Genomic DNA, 18257 nt, shown 5'->3' with positions numbered 1-18257 from the left:
AATTCCCCTCTTTATAGTACGGCTATCTATCCTAAATGTGATCACACCCTCTATGGTGTCTTGATCACCAAAACCAAAACCCTAAGCAATACCTTTGCCTTGATCTCCATAGGGTTTTGTTTTACTCTTTCTTCTTTTCCAAGTTGAGCACTTGATCATCTTGTGGTCATCACCATCATCACCATGGTCATCACTTGCTCCATCACTTGGCATGTACCAACCTCATTAAGTCTACACACACTTAGTATAGAGGTTAGTACTAGGGTTTCATCAATTATCCAAAACCAAACTAGGGCTTTCAATCTCCCCCTTTTTGGTAATTGATGACAACCCTTTTTACAAAGATTTTCAATAAATTTTTTTTGGATTCATGTTGCTTGCCCAAGCATTTTACCATGTGCAAAGGTTATGGACAAGTTTCATAAACCCAAATTGGTAGCAATTGCTCCCCCTACATATGTGCTAAGAGTTTGGATTTGAAAGCTTGCACATCTGCTTAAATAGGAAACATAGGAGTCAATTTCTACCAAATGATGCTAAGGTGTAAAGAATGGACCTTTGAAGCGTGATACCAATCGGAGTTGCCAATATACACCATCCTTAGCACCATTAGTAACTAGACAATCACAAAACTTAGAACACCTCGTGAGATCAACATTATAAACAAGGTTCTAGTACCACTTGTGAAACAACTAAAAGTCTAGTTACCCTATCTATGCATGCTAGTTCTTCATTTCATTGTTTAGTTTCAAATTTCTTTGCAAAATAAACACTATAACACTTTCGTTTATATTTGATAAATATTTTCCAATCATAGACTAACTACGCTCAAAGAATTCGTCTCGCAAATTACAATCAAATTGTGTAATTAATTATTTTTTATCTATATTTATTGTCGCCTAAGATTCGATATGATGGAAAATTTTGTAATTTTTTTGGAAACTAAACACAAATCATAGGCGTAGATTGTCATGGCCGTGAGTGTCTATAGCCTGTTTAAGATGAAAAATAATTGTTTTATTCCACTGTAGTCAAATAAAGTGGAGGCGCCCATCATCCCACAGTCCGACACTCATCATCCGGTCCAGGCCCGCCCAATGCCATCGCCGCCGCCGTCCACGGCAGCGGCGGCGGCGCTGCAGCTGGAGTCCCTCCTCCCGCACCTGTCCACGCTCTCCCACTACAAGCAGTTCCACGCGCGCCTCCATGCCTTAGGCACGCTCCACTCCTACCCATCCCTCCGAGCGCGCTTCCTCGACCGCCTAGCGCTCTTGCCGCACGCCGACGCGCTTCCGCACGCGCTACTCCTCCTCCGCTCCCTCCCGTATCCCGCAACCAACGACTTCAACGCCGCCCTGCGCGGCCTCGCCGCCTCCCCGCACCCGGCGCGCTCTCTCCTCCTCCTCGCCGGCCGCCTCCTCCCTGCTCCCGCGCCGCCACGGCCTCGCCTCGATGCGCTCTCCCTCTCCTTCGCGCTGAAGGCCACCGCCCGATGCTCCGACGCGTTCGCTACACTTCAGCTCCACGCGATCCTCGTCCGCCTCGGTGTGGCGGCTGATGTCCGCCTGATGACCACGCTGCTCGACTCCTATGCCAAGTGCGGCGACCTCGCGTCCGCACGGAGGGTGTTTGACGAAATGTCAGTGCGGGATGTGGCCACATGGAACGCGCTGCTCGCAGGGCTGGCGCAGGGGACGGAGCCGAATCTCGCTCTCGTGCTGTTCCGCAGGCTGGCAGGGAGCTTCCGGGAGTTGCCACCAAGGGAGGAGCCAAATGAGGTGACTGTTGTTGCTGCACTTTCTGCATGTGCACAGCTTGGAGCATTAAAGGATGGATTGGCTGCGCATGATTTTGCTCGTACAATAGGAGCTGTGGGCAATGTTCGTGTCTGCAACGCGCTTATCGACATGTACTCCAAGTGTGGCTCATTGAGCCGGGCTCTCGAAGTGTTCCATTCCATCAAGCTAGAAGATCGAACACTTGTGTCCTACAATGCTACAATTCAGGCACTTTCCATGCACGGGCACGGGGAAGATGCACTGAAGTTGTTTGATGAAATGCCAGCTCGTATTGAACCGGATGAAGTAACTTACCTTGCTGTGTTGGGTGGGTGCAACCATGCTGGGCTTGTTGATGATGGGCGCAGGGTTTTCGATTCCATGCGGGTTCCTCCCAATATGAAGCACTATGGGACCATTGTGGACCTCCTTGGCCGTGCAGGCCGCCTTGCTGAGGCACATGACATGATTATGCATATGCCATTTCCAGCAGATATTGTCCTCTGGCAGACATTGCTAGGTGCTGCCAAGATGCATGGTAATGTGGATCTAGCAGAGTTGGCTGCCACAAAGCTTGCTGATCTTGGCTCTAACGTTGATGGTGACTATGTGCTCCTGTCAAATGTATATGCGTCCAAGTCCCGGTGGGTGGATGTTGGTCGAGTCCGTGACACCATGCGAAGCAATGATGTGAAGAAAGTCCCTGGCTTCAGCTACACAGAAATAGATGGCGTAATGCATAAGTTCATTAATGGTGACAAAGAACACCTGAGGTGGAGGGAAATATACAGAGCATTAGATGAAATTGGGTCAAAAATCTGTGAGCTGGGATATGAGCCAGAAACGAGCAATGTGCTACATGACATTGGGGAGGAGGAGAAGCAGTATGCCTTAAGCTACCATAGCGAGAAGCTGGCCATTGCATTTGGGTTAATTTCTACACCACCTGGGGAGACTATTCGAGTGATCAAGAATCTCCGAATATGTGGAGACTGTCATGTGGTGGCAAAACTTATCTCTAAAGCCTATGGTCGGGTGATCATTATTCGGGACAGGGCAAGATTCCACCAGTTTGAAGATGGACAATGTTCCTGCAGAGATTACTGGTAAAATGCTGGCACACTGGTCACTTGCAGCCTACTAAACACAACATGTGCTCCTTGAGGAGAGTTCAAGTGATGCGACTGCATTTCTAGTCAAAATAAGGATGAAAGTATATAATATTACAGACTCTTGACCACCATGTTACTGTTCAGAGGGCTCATCACACTAAAAAGTTCTTAGAAGATGCAAAGTTATCTGACTTGCACGAACTCCTGGGTTTGCCTAATGATTCGAGAAGTATCTTGGAAGCAGAACCAAAAAAAATTGTGACAACTGTGCAAGCTTTGAATTCAAGTTGCTCCACGACTGTTATCTACCAATATTCACAAGTCTACGAGGTTTGTGACAAACTAACAATGAAACATTTTTTGATATTGTTCACCTACAAACTCTAAGAGGTCAAGTGGACTATAGCTGCAAATATCATTCACGCATTACTTTTTTCGCGAACATGCTTATATGCATGTGTTTCATTAAGAGCTTAGAAGAGTTGAGTACAGCCATGGTCAGCACATCATCAAGGAGCACAAGGGGCAGGCCACAGGCGGATGCTGTCCATACTGTCACCCAAGCGCTACAAAGATTACATAATACCTATCACATGGTCTAGTGAAAAATTGCTGCATTACTCAGAACTTGGAAGAATGTTGAGGTGCATGAATAATGAGTTAACAGAGTTATTGACATGTAGAGCTGAGTTCTGCACTATTGTACCATTAGAGTTTTGCTCATGAATTGATTTTTTAGCTGTATTCATTTACTTCATTTCAGATTCAGTTGTCTGAAATTTGGGTCTGAAAAAAATATGCATCTTAGTAGTTGATACTTTCCATGCTTTTTTCTAGACTGCTTGATCTTGTTGTAAGCCTATGTTACTAAATGGAACCAAATGAATTTGGTACTGAACATGACCTTACCTGCCCTATTCCTCTGCTAGGATTATTGATGCATCTGTCTAGGTATTGTCATCGAGTTCTATAAAAAAATTCATTGTCGTTCACTTATATTAGGAGAGGACAGGAGCGATGGGTATGACACTCGACAACTTTCAGCAGTAGGTATGAAATTTATGTTTGCAAAATGGAGTCATCATTTGTAGTTTGATGTTTTTATCTTTGAATCATCCTTTCTGAAATTTCAAGATTGACTAATTTATTCTCTATCTACTCTATGACACTTACGTGTAAACATCCTGTTCCTTATTTCTTACTCGTTCACTCACTAAGCAAATGTATCAACTTCGTTGGGTTTGGAAAACCCAGGAGTTGAAGTCCAAGCAAATGATCTAAAAAATGCATCATTAAAATTAAAGAAATCACTGAACCTGGAAGGGATCAGGTCAATGGTGGAAAGAGGGACACAAAAGAACACAGAACGGTGTGTACCCTCATGCATATTGCTGTTGCATTTGTATGAAGTCACGTGCACATTTTTTTTGTTCCTTGAGTTGAGGTTCTGAAAATTCTGTGTAAGCCTTTCAGTAAAAGGGTGTGAAAGATGCCGGATCAGCAGTTAAGGAATTGATCCAGGAGACAGAGAAAATGACGAAACTGTTAGAATACTTGAGGATACAAGTCATTTGAAGGGTTATTCTAGGCAGGACAAGTCATCCGAAGGAGGGAGCAGGTCTGGTAGGTTTAAATGCATTTGGTGCACTTCTGAGGTGCCCAACCTTTCTTTAAATGCTGTCCAGGGGAGTTCCTCTTTCTCATGATGAGGAAAAAAATAGGGTTCTTAGATTATTTTTTTTCTATGCTTTAATTGTTGCATTTGCATGAAAACATTTGGTTCCCCTCATCTCCTAGTTTGACCCATTTAATTGTCCCTCTTCTGCTATTTAGTAGAGCAAGGAACTGTCATTTAGTATTTCCTTCAAATTCCATTCTTGTAAAGACAAACCTCTGAATTCTTCAAGTATTTCTAGAAAAGACAGGGTCAGCTTGACATTTGAAATATTTGAAGCTATAGACTTGAAACTTGAAAGATGGGGTTGCCAATGATTATCTTAGATCCATGATCATCATACTATAATTTCATTGTACTATCAAGAGTCGATGTTTAATTGTTTATATTTGTTAAGATCAAAACATGGATTGTATTCTAATTGTTCATGTTCCATGAAAAGTCATGTAACATTGATGATTGACTATAAAGGGAATGTTGCGAATATCACTCTTAGAGTATCATTTTTAAAGTAATAGTATAACACATGTTCAAACTCAAATTATCACAAGATTATTTTTCCTTGTTGCAACGTATGATCCTAGTATAAATCAGAAAGAGTAAAGTGCACGAGTGACCCTTAAACTTGTCTCGTGATGTTATTATTCAGGTCCTTAAACTGTTAGAATGCATTTTTGAGGTATCCAAACTTATCTTGGGTGTCATATAGGTCCAAAACTATCAAAATTTCAGTTTTAAGCCCTTGAACTTGTCATAGTGTGTTATCTAGGTCCAAACAAACTTCAATTAGCCCACATTTTGGTCTCTCTTTGTGCTCTATCTACATGCTCTCCCTGAATGATTGCTTTTCCATTAAGTTCCTACGCTAGTCAATAATGAGGTACGGATCCGACCGTTGTAGCATATCGCCTCATGATGCGGAGTAGATTGAGTCTATTTAGATCTAATGAACACGCTAGGGCAGGTTTTAAGGGCACTCACAATGCAGACTCTAACATGGAGTCTAAAGTTATTTATTACCTCGAACAATGTGGACTTGGAGTCTAAATAAGACTTGGAGTCTTATTTTTTCTACCTCTTTCTTCAATAAATATGCTGCCACATCAGCAAAATACCATAAATAATATGTAATTAATTGTCTTGGACTCTATGATAGAGTCTTGCATTGGGAGTGCCCTAAGTAGCCTAAATGCCATGGCATGACAAGTCTAGGGACCTAAAAATAGCATTTCGAAAGTGTGGGACCTAGACGCACATAAAGACAAGTTTGATGATTACATAAAATGCATTTAAGAGTTTGAGGATCTAAATGACTCCTGGGGACAAGTTTAGAGGCCATACATGTATTTTACTTAATCAGAAATGTTGCTCTTATGAAGTACTTCCAATCTATTCACTTGGCGTTTTTTTGCTCTGTGAACTTCTCGATCTAATTAACCACCATTCATCTAATGTTTTTTCATTGCAATTGCAGGCTACAGCCATGGACCATGGTGCTACTCTGCTCTCATTTCTACTTTGTCAAAAAAGAAAGAGCTACTCAGGCCAGTCTTAATGTATAGTTTCATGACACAGTTAACAAGACTATAAACTAGTTAACCGAGCCAGATGAGTTTTATGGGGATGAAACTGCTCTCTCATGTGATGAAACTCCTTCATTTAATGACCCTGCCAAGTCAGCAATTTTGCTTATGTGGCATCCTATTTAATGTGCATGACACTCTCATGAAACATGCATTGAGACTAGCCTCATTTCTACTGTCCACACCCACACTTCACAGTTCCCATGCCAAGGCAAATAATGTGTTTAATTTAGGTAGAGAGCCTCACAGTCCTATATTCCTATGTGCACGGTCCCATCTTTCCATCCTCCCAGAAATTGCGGCCCAGCTAACAAACTTCCCAACCCCAAGCCGAAGTCCGAAGTCCCAACCCACTACCCGGCGAGCCGTGCGTCCCCGTGGCCTGGCCTCACGCCCTCACGCCACAGCCCAAGCCCAGAGTTCTCATTCTCAATCCACCAGGTACCACGCATGCCGGCATGCGCGAATCCGAGTCCGAGGCCTAGCCCGCTCGCGGCCGCGAATCCTCCTCGCCTCGCCTCGCCTCGCCCCGCCCCGCGAGCCGCGATGCATCGAGCGATGCGGCTGCGCTGCCTCCTGCGCGCGCCGCTCTGGCGCGAGCCTGCCGCCAACCCCGCGGCAGCGTCCAGCCTTGGGGATAGCGCCCTGGTGAGGAGGCTCGGCGCGCCGCCGTGGCCGTGCGGCGAGAAGCAGCGGCGGCTGTGCCGGTTCTACAGCTCGAACTCGAAGGAGGGCGTCGGCAGCGCGGAGGCGGCGGGGAGTGGCGGCGGCGGCAGCAGAGAGCAGGAGCACGCGCGGCTCGGGGAGAGGGATCAGCAGGAGTGGCTCAGCGGCGAGCGGTTCATCACCGGCTGCAAGCGGCGGGAGTCGCCATTCCTCACCAAGCGGGATCGCTTCCGCAACGAGTTCCTGCGCCGCGTCGTGCCGTGGGACAAGACCGGCGTCTCGTGGAACAGCTTCCCGTACTACGTCGAGTAAGCAGCACGGGCGCGGCTGCGCACATCCTGTTTGCTGTTTTGTGCACGACGAGGTTTAACTCTGTTGCCTTGTGTCCTTTTGTCTTGTCAGTCAGAACGCGAGGCAGCTGCTGAGCGAGTGCGTGGCATCGCACCTGCGGCACAAGGATGTAGCTCTGGAGTACGGTTCAGGGTTGCAGTCCTCCAGTGGAAGGATATTGCTCCAGAGCTTGCCAGGTGCTGGTCGAGAATGGAGCTGATGCTTCATCAATACATGTTTCCATCTACTTATATGGATATTTGAGATTTTTCTTGGTTTCTATAATGCAGGGACTGAATTCTACCGCGAGAGATTTGTGAGGGCTCTTGCCAATGAGTTGTGTGCACCATTATTAGTTCTGGACAGCAGTGTTCTAGCACCATATGTAATATAATCTGCCCCATATATTAGAAGTCTTAAGATCTAAGTTTGTGGTTGAACCTAATGCCTGACCTTGTAGGATTGTGGCGAAGACTGTTCAGAGAGTGAGGGAGAGGATAGTCATGCAGAGGTAGAGGAGAATGGTTCAGAATCAGAGGTCGATGGTGAAGGTGATGAGGAATCTGCTGAAAGTGATGATGACGATTCTATTAAATCGGTGGCAGACCTAAAGAAGCTAGTTCCATGCACTCTTGAAGAATTTGCCAAGGTTTCTTTTCATTGATTGTCAAACCATGGAAAATAATGACATTTGACGAATCTTATGTGTTTCTGGCTCTTTTCATTCTAAGTAGTAGAAAATAAAGTGTTACTTATTACCTTAAAAAAACGAGATCCAACCTAGAAGGGGTGTTTGGGATGCACAACTGCACCTTCCACTCCAACCAGTTGAGCTAGGCTCACTGCCTACCTTTACCTTTACCTTGTACCTACTCATTTCATTTAATTTCTGACTGAGAGACCTCTAAACTACCAACAAAATACTTGTAAAACTAACATCAATTGTACAGTGTAGCATTGAATTTTATTCAAATCAGTCACATCTTAATTTTCTTTTCTACTACAAATTCTAATCCATATTGAGCTGCTATTTCCTGATTCTTTACGTCTCTAGTTTGTGTTCTGTCTTCCTTACGACTTACGTCTTCACTGCTTGCGGTTGCAGAGAGTTGCTGGTATACAGGAAAGTTCTTCAGCAGCAGAATCCTCTGGCACTGCTGAGTTATCCGAAGAAGAGAAGAGGTCTCTTCAAAAGGGTAACATGACTTAGCTTCTTGTTTTTTTCCCCAGTACAGAGTGTTTTCCCAAGTTGGCTCTGATTTTCTATATATAGCAATGAACTGTTTACCCTCTATATGACATCTGTAGTAGTATGTGTGCTTTGTTATGTGCTAATTCTGCATTGATGCTGTGACTACATTTTGCAAAGTAGCTATTTCTTCTCAGGGCATTTGTTAGGCTAAGTTCTGTTGTACTGCTGTGAGCTAATGACCTAATGTGTCATGTCATTAAAATGAGTTGGGCCTTATTTTATTTGTTACCAATATTCTGTGCTTTCGATAATGCCTGTTAGCACATAGCCAGTCACACTCTACCGTTACTCTTTTAGTCTGTTAAGGTGAACCCAACAATCCTACTTTACCAAGAAACGCTTCACTATACTGTAGTAATGCACCTATACCATGCAGCCAACTTATCCCTGCATGTGTGAAGTTTCAGTTTTTGTACCAAAGCTTATATTATGAGGTAGCTACAGAGTGCATCTGTACTGTTTGGTTTTACATGCTTTCTACTCACTCCTGTGAAACATTGAATTCAGGCTGGACTTGTTAGTAGTTATTACTTATAGAACTTACAGAACTATGAATGAAGGCTGAAGCCTGAGGGCATTGACAACTTAGACCTTTCTAATTATTGTTTTCAGGAGATAGGGTCAAGTACATTGGAGCATCGGTGGTTGTTGAAGCAGATAATAGGTACCTATTGGAAGTTATGTATTCTCATTTTGGTTTTATAGACCACCTGTCTTATGAAATATTTTTCATTGCTATCTTTGGATCTGCCTAGGCTTTCTCATATTAATGAAACATGTGCATAAAGCACGTTTGTGAAAAAAGATTGTCTAGGTTACATATTTATTGGAAATTCAATTTACTTGCTCCCTGTTTTCTTTCTGGACAGAACCGATAACCTTGTTTCAAGGATCTATGGCACTTGAAATATTAAATCATGCTATAATAACGTGGAATTGCATAATATTTTACCCATCTGATAGTATTAGAGATATACATAGATATATATTAGATATATATAGCTAACTCATAGAGTACGTGTTGTACACGACTTGTAACCCCAAGCCGTCCAGGCTTGTAACCAGCCGTCAGGCTGGCTTGTACCCCAAGCCGTTCAGGCTATATAATGAGAGGCCACCCCCCCTTTGGGTGTGCGGTGTATTTGCCCTACAATACCTTTCTACATGGTATCTGCGTCCGGGACAGTTTAGGGTTAGGGTTCTTGTCTTCCGCTGCCCTCTCCTCCACGGTGCCGCCGACCTAGCCCGGCGCGCCCTCCCTGCCCGTTCAGGCTGCATCTGCACCTGTTCGCCACCGCACCATCCGTCGCCATGAGCACTGATTCATCCAGTGCGTCCTCCACCTCCAGTATGGCCGGCTCCCCTTCCATGCCGGCCCTGGGGGATGCTCCTGCACCAGCGATCTTCTCCTACGCCACCATCAACGTGAAGTCTCACGTCCCGCTCATCCTCGACCTCAAGCTGCCAAACTTCACCAAGTGGTCCGCCTTCTTCACTGCCATGTGCGGCAAGTTTGGCCTGCTAGGTCACATCGACGGCTCCATCCCACCCCGGCCCACTGATCGCAATTGGTCGCAACCCGACGCCTGCGTCCGGAGTTGGATATATGGCTGCATCGACGATAGCGTTCTTGACCTCGCCATGGAGCCAGATCAGACGGCACGCGCTCTCTACGTCGCCATTACGGCTCTGTTCCAGGCAAACCAGGCCACCCGCGCGGTTGTCCTGGGCCAGGAGTTCCACACCATGGTGCAGGGAGATCTCACCATCGACGCTTACGCCCAGAAGATGAAGCAGACTACCGACGCCCTCCGCGACGTTGGCCAAGCCGTCTCCGAGCCTCAGCTTGTGCTGAATTTGCTTCGTGGTCTCAACCCGCGATTCGCAAATTCTGCGGACATCATCGCCAACTCGGCGGTGCTTCCGTCCTTCACCTCAGCGCACAATACCCTCCGGCTCAAGGAAATTCGCCTCGCCTCCGACGCCAAGGTCTCCTCCGACACTGCCCTTACTGCAGTTGACACCTCCGTCCCTGTGCCCAGCCCATGTTCATCCCCTTCCTGTCGCTCCACCCCTGCCCAGCCCAACCGTGGTGGCAGTAACGGTGGTGGTGGCAAGGGTAAGGGCAAGGGCAAAGGCAAGGGTAATGGCGGTGGTGGCCGCTTCCAGCAGCAGTCCGCCCCGTCTCAGACTTCGTCAGGCGGGCGTCCCGGCGTCCCTCCAGCCGGTCCTTGGTTCTGCATGAACCCATGGGCTGGTATGCCCCCGCAGCAGCCGCAGTGGCAACATCAGCCACAGTGGCGTCCCCCCCTTGCGCCTCTGCCGCAGGCGCACACGGCGTTCGCCCCCCCCTTCCATGACAGGCGGCTGGGATCAGAGTGCCCTCATCGCTTCGCTGAACCAGATGGCACTCCAAGGCGGCGCAGGACCAAGTCCCTGGGTCCTCGACACTGGCGCGACCTCTCACATGGCCGCCGGTGACGGTATACTTCTTTCCCGTCTCCCTCACTCGCCGTCCTTCATAACAGTCGGCAATGGGGCATCTATTCTAGTCTCTAGTCGTGGCACTTCTATTATTCCTATAGCTGATCATCTCTTCAAACTCAATAATGTTCTTGTTGCTCCACATCTTGTTCGCAACCTCCTTTCAGTTCGTCAATTTACTCGTGACAATAACTGCTCTATTGAGTTTGACGCCTATGGTTTTTGTGTCAAGGATCTCCAGACCGGGAACGTGATTCTACGCTGCAATAATGGAGGGGACCTCTACACCCTTTCATCATCCAGTCCACCAGTTGCCACCTGTCATGTTGCTGTTCCATCATCCTTGTGGCACTCTCGTCTCGGTCATCCTGCACCCGCTGCCCTAGCTCGTCTCAATAAAATTTCAGCTATTTCATGTAATAATTTAGATCGCGCTGTTTGCCATGCCTGTCAACTTGGTAAACATGCTCGGTTGCCGTTTACTAGTTCTTCATCACGTTCGTCTGTTCCCTTTGCTCTTGTTCACTGTGATGTGTGGACTTCTCCAGTTCTTAGTGTGTCTGGTTTCAAATACTATCTTGTGCTTGTGGATGATTACAGTCATTATTGCTGGTCGTTTCCTCTTCGGCATAAATCAGACGTGCACACTCAGCTTGTCAATTTTGTTTCCTATGCTCACACCCAGTTCAATTTGTCAGTCAAGTGCTTTCAGGCAGATAACGGCACATAGTTCATTAATAACACCACCTCTACCTTCCTTAGTAGTCGCGGTATCCTACTTCGAACCTCTTGCCCCTACACGTCAGCCCAAAACGGCAAAGCTGAACGGATGTTGCGCACCCTTAACAATATTGCTCGCACCCTTTTGCTGCACGCTGCTATGCCACCACAGTATTGGGCTGAGGCTCTGGCCACTGCAGTTTATCTGCTAAACCGGCGCCCATCCTCCTCCATCCTTAATGATATTCCTCATCATCTACTTTATCACAAGATGCCAGATTTCTCCTCTCTTCGAGTTTTTGGCTGTCTTTGCTACCCCAATCTCAGTGCCACGACACCTCATAAGCTCGCCCCTCGCTCCTCTGCAGGTGTCTTCATCGGCTATCCCTCTTCCCAGAAGGGTTACCGATGCCTCGATCTCTCCACTCGCAAAGTGATCATTTCTCGGCATGTAGTCTTTGATGAGTCTTATTTTCCGTTTGCGGCTGCAAAACCGCCTACGGAGTCGCTTGATTTTCTGTTGCAGGATCGACTACCGGCGCCTCCACCAGCACCCCTAGTGCCCGCCAGCCATCCTTCTCCACGCGTGGTGCACGATGACAGTCTGGAGCAGGATCCGTCTATTCTTTGGCTCGGTCCAGTGCTCCCGACCCCCGGTGCTTCCACGGCTGCTGCTGCTCAGCGGCAGCCCCCTGCTGCTGCCGGACATCTCCTGCGCCCAGCTGGAGGACCAGCTGGAGTTCTCGGCGCTCGACCGCCGATCACGCAGGTTTACAGTCGGCGCCGTCCTGCTCCATTGCCCTCCAATGCTTCGGATGCAGCTCCGGAGCTGACCAGGTCTTCCTCTGCTGAGGTTTCTGCACCAGTCTCACCTCCAGAACCTGTCATCTCGCGCCCAGTCACTCGCCAACAGACTGGGACTCTTCCTCCGCCAGTTCAGCGCTTGGGTTTCTCAGCCACGATCGCTTCACCACTTCCTGCAAATTATCGCAGTGCTCTTGCTGATCCGAACTGGCGAGTAGCGATGGTTGACGAATACAAAGCTCTTATTGATAATGGCACTTGGCGTCTAGTTCCTCGACCACCCGGTGCCAACATCGTCTCAGGCAAGTGGATTTTCAAGCAGAAGCACCGCTCAGATGGATCTCTTGCTCGACACAAAGCTCGTTGGGTTGTCCGTGGTTTTTCTCAGAGGTATGGCATTGACTACGACGAAACTTTCAGTCCAGTTGTGAAACCTGCCACGATTCAGGTTGTTCTCAGTATTGCAGCATCTCGTTCTTGGCCTATTCATCAACTGGATGTTAAGAACGCGTTTCTTCATGGTCATCTCAATGAAACTGTTTACTGTCAGCAGCCCCCTGGTTTTGTTGATCCTACTGCCCCAAATCATGTTTGTCTCCTTCAGAAATCTCTATATGGCCTCAAGCAAGCACCTCGAGCCTGGCACCAGCGTTTTGCATCCTTCATTCGGACTCTGGGTTTTGTCACTTCAGTATCTGATTCATCGCTGTCTGTGTACAAAGATGGCTCCAACACTGCTTACTTGTTACTATATGTTGATGACATCATTCTGACTGCCTCATCGCCAGCTCTTCTTCGTCGTATCATGGAGTGACTTCATTCTGAGTTTGCTATGACGGATTTAGGAGAACTTCATCATTTTCTTGGGATTTCTATTACTAGATCTGCCAGCGGTCTCTTTCTGTCTCAAAGGCAGTATGCAGCTGATCTTCTGCAGCGTGCTGGAATGTCTGAATGCCATCCCACAGCTACTCCTGTTGATGCCCGTATGAAGCTTTCTGCCACAGACGGCTCTCCTGTTGCTGATCCGACACAATATCGTAGCCTCGCTGGTGCTCTCCAGTACTTGACACTGACTCGTCATGACCTTGCATATGCTGTTCAACAAGTCTGTCTATTTATGCATGATCCAAGGGAACCTCATCTTGCATTCCTTAAGAGGATTCTTCGTTATGTCAAGGGGACACAGTCTGCTGGTCTTTCTATCAGTGCTGGACCGATTGATAGTCTCACTGCTTATTCGGATGCTGACTGGGCTGGTTGTCCGGATTCTCGCCGTTCAGACTTCTGGATACTGTGTCTATCTTGGTGATAACTTGGTGTCTTGGTCCTCTAAGCGGCAGACCACCGTCTCTTGCTCCAGCGCTGAGGCAGAATACAGGGCTGTAGCACACGCTGTTGCAGAAACATGTTGGCTTCGTCAGCTACTCCAGGAGCTACACACTCCGCTACCTTCGGCGACGATTGTTTACTGTGACAATGTCAGTGCAGTATACATGACTGGGAATCCTGTTCATCATCGGCGCACGAAGCATATTGAGATTGACATCCACTTTGTCCGTGACAAGGTTGCTCTGGGTCAGGTCCGAGTGCTCCATGTTCCCTCGTCGCACCAGTTTGCGGACATCATGACCAAAGGCTTGCCTGTACAGTTGTTTACTGATTTTAGGTCTAGTCTTTGCGTCCGAGATTCTCCCGCTATGACTAAGGGCGGGTATTAGAGATATACATAGATATATATTAGATATGTATAGCTAACTCATAGAGTACGTGTTGTACACGACTTGTAACTCCAAGCCGTCCAGGCTTGTAACCAGCCGTCAGGCTGGCTTGTACCCCAAGCCGTTCAGGCTATATAATGAGAGGCCACCCCCCCCTTTGGGTGTGCGGTGTATTTGCCCTACAATACCTTTCTACAGATAGGAATTTCAATGTAGTGGGCTGTGTTTATTTCTTTGTGTGTTTGTTCATTTGGATACACTCCAAACAGCAGGCATACATTTGTGATCTTATGTGTCAACATGTGCCCATCCCTGTTTGTGTCTCTGTTGTTTGTGCGTGCATGCTCAGTAATGCTGGTGACAAGTGACATTGATGAATTTATTTTGTGGTGTCAGGATGGCTCTGTTGTCTTTGTTTTCTGTTCATTTGGATACCACATGTTTGACTGTATATTAGCTATCCAAACTTTTCTGTTTTTCTTAGCATGGTTATGGTCTTATGGGTGGTCATACTGTTTGAGTGTTTTTGCACTAATCAGATATACATATATGTCGTATCACAGGATCATTTTGGGGAAAGTACCTACTCAAGATGGCTCAAAGAATGCCTATACCTTTATTAGTGGCAGGTAGGTTGATAAGTTATTGTATAGAATAGGGCTAGAATGTTTTGACCTTTGAGACCATTCTTTGTTGCATGTTATTGCCCCAACATTTCACCTTTGTGTGCCCTGATAATAAATATCATTTTTTAGTTACCATCACTAGTTAATTTATTTTTTGTATGTTTCTCATTAAAACTAAAATGTCAATAAGGCTGAAAAAATGCTTTAAGGTTGGAATTATTCTGCCTATTTTTTGCACATTGTCATGGCATTAGTCATTGATATTGGGCAGATTGTCAAGGATTTGTTCATTTTTGCATGGGGTGTTACACTTTGCATGTTGAGCTTCTACCTTGAACGAACTATGGGTGCATTGTATTTGCAACCGTTTTGGAAGCCTTTGTATGCTTAGACTGGCAGAGTGCTAGTTTCAGTTAGAATTTCTTTTGCTCGAGCCTTTGCCAATGGGGATGCATGCAGTATTATCTCTCAACATTCGTTCTTCGCCAATGGTGATGCAGTATTATCTCTCAACATCTGTAAGTACAATCTTTATCATTTATAATTGAACATTCTTCTATCCATTATACTTGCAGAACTTTATCAAATGGACAGCGTGGAGAGGTGTATGAGATCAATGGTGACCAAGTAGCTGTTATATTTGACCCTCCTGAGGAGGTGGCTGATGGTAATGAAGATGAAGCAAAGAAAGAGCAAAATGCTAAACCAGCAGTTTATTGGGTTGACAGTATGCTTCTAGTCCCAAGAATTCATATCCTATATACAGTTTAGAAAAGTCTGCAATTTAACATTGTTTTCTGGTTGTACTTCTAGGTCAGGATATCGAGCATGACCATGACACTCAAGCAGAAGATTGGCATATCGCAATTGAAGCACTTTGTGAGGTATTTCTTCAGACAATATTTGTTTGTATATAACTTGCATCATCTTCATATATTCCTTTCTCCTGTGTGCATGCATCTGCTTGCATAGATTTAACCACTCAGTCTGTTATACATTGAAAAGATTCACAAGTATTTGTGTCCTGATATACTGAAATATTTTGGTTTATGAAAATAGGTACTGCCATCTTTACAACCAGCCATTGTTTACTTTCCAGACAGTTCCCAGTGGCTGTCTAAGGCAGTTCCAAGATCAAATCGCAGAGAATTTGTTGAAAAGGTTGAGAAAATGTTTGACCAGCTTACTGGATCTTTAGTATTGATATGTGGGCAGAACATAGTGGAGGCATCAACAGCAGCACCTAAGGATAAAGAACCTGTAAGGCATATAAGCTTCCATAACCCTACCTGCTTCCACTCAATTATATATATATGGAAATTACTTCGTACTCCCAGGAGTAGTTACTCCCATGTCTATATCTCTAGATTTAGGGTGTATATGACCGAACAAATGTATGTAGACGAAGTATATGATCATACTAGACCATCTAAGGTGATATGTATGTTAAGTACGTATGCATATATGAAGTATGTGGTTATACTTATTATATATACTACAATAGTCGCATTTTAGTAATATATTAAAAAAATATGGATTCCTTCGAATTTTTTTTTTTTGCGTGGTAAGATCTAGAGTATCTTATATGAGTATATAAATATACTCAAACCGATAAACAAGTATGAACACGTACATAATGTGGTTTATTGAAGATGGGATTAACTACTCCTAGGAGTACGGAAAATGCACCCTACATATATATACAGAAGACACCCTACCTATTTTGTTGGTTCTAATGGTTGTTTTGCATAAATACAGAAGACACTGCTGTTCCATAATCTATCTCGCCTGTCTCCACTGGTAATTTTCTTACTTACCTTTTAAAGAAGACATGCTTCTTTTCTGGTCATTCCCTGTTGCATCTGGTTGAGAAAACATTTATTCTTCCATCTAGGCATCTATCCATGTATTTGTTTGTTGTTTCTGCTCGTTTAGGTTTTATTTACCATGCAACATGCTCCTAACTTTTTTTAGTTTTGCCATCTGTTGTTTATCATCCTAATCAGTGGCGAAGCTAGAGCAAACTAGAGAGAGAGAGGGGGGGGGGGGGGTGCGCTTGCCTTGTGGTTGCATAGACATGTCTTATAGGGGGTGTATATATGGTGAAATTTTGATAAAGTCCACTGTTTTTGCATCTGTACCCTCTATAAACAACACACCTTCATCCCCAATCCTAATATTAGCAACAACAGTGACTCTGCTGGGAACCAAAGTACCAAACCAGTGACAGTTTTTTATGTTTATATTGCTTAACCTATTCTGCTCAATAATCCTGTGAGCGCTGTTTGCTTGTGCTTGGCAGTCATTATTAGCATAAAGGCGTATTTGATAATTGATTGCCATTGGATGATTTAGTGTGGGCACGGTTGTATCTAAACTAGGCGTCATTATGCTTGGCTTGATGGCATGCTTGTTTTGGAAGAATACTAAGGAATGCTCATTATGCTTGTATTCTGGGTGAGTCCAAACTGGGCTTTTATTATTATAGTTTTGCTAGCAAGCCGGCATTGTTCTGCCTCTCCTGGACATGAATTGTCCGAGTTGACCCTGGTTAGCTGGTTTTTCTAGGTGTGTAATGTTGGTAACCAGTGTCAGGTCTGGCCAGATTTCTAAGTCCAATCTTTATTGATGTGTTTTGGTTAGTACAAACTGTTAGAGTATATGAGTATTAGGCCCATGAGGCTAGGCCCATGAGGCCCATGTATCCCTAACTATATGGCCACCCTGATTAGGGTTAGCCCAATAATAAAATCAGAAAGTCTAACATGGTATCAGCTTAGGGTTTCTTCCTCCCCTGCTCCCTGCCCACCCCAGCCGCCGCCACCTCTGGCTGGCGCGCCGCCGGCGGCCATGGCCGGCCGGCCTGATCCCCCTCCTCCTCCTTTCTACTTCAACCACTTCCCTCCTCTCCTCCCCTCTTCCTGGGCGCAAATCGCGCAGCAGACGCCGCCCAGAGCCGCCGCCCCTGCCTCTACTTCTTCTGGCGCAGCTGCTGGCCTGGCCGCCGGCGCGGCTGCGGCTCTGGCCGCGCGCGCGGAGCCGGCGGACGCCGCCCAAGATGGCGCTCGCGCGGATGCGGACGGCGCCCGCGCGGATGCGGACAGAGCCGCAACCGACGTCCGCCTGCAGGCGACCGCGCCCGGAGCTGGCCTTCAGGCCGCTCTGGCTGGCGACCAGGACGCGCCCGACGCGGCCACCGCGGCTGCCTACGCCCGGGGTGCCGCTGCTGCCATCGCAGCTGGCCTGGGCATGCCTCCGGATGTCTCCTCTCTGCCGCTGCTCACGGCCTCGGGGCCTCTGCCCAGGGGACCGGCCCCTGGTCTGGCAGCAGGGACGCGCGCGGGAGCTCCGTCCGCGGCCCCCTTCCCTGCCCCGCCTCCGCCGCCCGTGATGCACCGTCCGGACTCCTCCCTGCTCGCCGCCCTCGTCACTGCTCGTGTTGCGGCTGCGGAGGGCCGGGCCCGCGTGCGTGAGGCCGCTCTTGCTTGGGAGCGTGAGCGAGACGC

The 18257-nt window shown here is 46.6% G+C and overlaps 2 protein-coding genes across 5 annotated transcripts in view; both read left to right on the top strand.

Moving 5' to 3' along the window:
- On the top strand, positions 1056-4706 carry LOC8065517 (pentatricopeptide repeat-containing protein OGR1, mitochondrial). 2 transcript variants are annotated; one of them, XM_021448525.1, is made up of 3 exons: positions 1056-3220; positions 3893-3940; positions 4364-4706. In XM_021448525.1, exon 1 carries the CDS (start codon positions 1098-1100, stop codon positions 2886-2888), a length of 1791 nt encoding a protein of 596 aa, XP_021304200.1. In that variant the 5' UTR covers positions 1056-1097; the 3' UTR covers positions 2889-3220; positions 3893-3940; positions 4364-4706. The 2 variants fall into 2 exon arrangements, with proteins under 2 accessions (XP_021304200.1, XP_002438098.1); XM_002438053.2 differs by having other exon boundaries at positions 3893-4706.
- LOC8081281 overlaps positions 6601-18257 on the top strand; it is a 31999-nt gene continuing 20342 nt past the window's right edge. Inside the window, exons 1-11 of one of the 3 annotated variants that reach the window (XM_021448818.1) lie at positions 6601-7122; positions 7217-7341; positions 7435-7529; positions 7605-7793; positions 8250-8340; positions 9009-9060; positions 14689-14754; positions 15327-15478; positions 15565-15635; positions 15811-16011; positions 16510-16551. In XM_021448818.1, coding sequence (XP_021304493.1) covers positions 6695-7122; positions 7217-7341; positions 7435-7529; positions 7605-7793; positions 8250-8340; positions 9009-9060; positions 14689-14754; positions 15327-15478; positions 15565-15635; positions 15811-16011; positions 16510-16551 — 1512 coding nt within the window. In that variant the 5' untranslated portion in view covers positions 6601-6694. The remainder of the gene's footprint in view (positions 7123-7216; positions 7342-7434; positions 7530-7604; positions 7794-8249; positions 8341-9008; positions 9061-14688; positions 14755-15326; positions 15479-15564; positions 15636-15810; positions 16012-16509; positions 16552-18257) is intronic. The other 2 variants (XM_021448817.1, XM_002438049.2) reach the window with 2 other exon arrangements.

Source organism: Sorghum bicolor, chromosome 10, assembly GCF_000003195.3.
Source record: "Sorghum bicolor cultivar BTx623 chromosome 10, Sorghum_bicolor_NCBIv3, whole genome shotgun sequence".
NCBI classification, from domain to species: domain Eukaryota; kingdom Viridiplantae; phylum Streptophyta; class Magnoliopsida; order Poales; family Poaceae; genus Sorghum; species Sorghum bicolor.
Note: the sequence above shows the minus strand (reverse complement) of the source record. Positions and strands in the feature narration are given on the sequence as shown.

Excerpts from the sequence above, each read along its gene's own strand:
- LOC8065517 (XM_021448525.1), top strand. The coding sequence starts at position 1,098 with ATGCCATCGCCGCCGCCGTCCACGGCAGCGGCGGCGGCGCTGCAGCTG.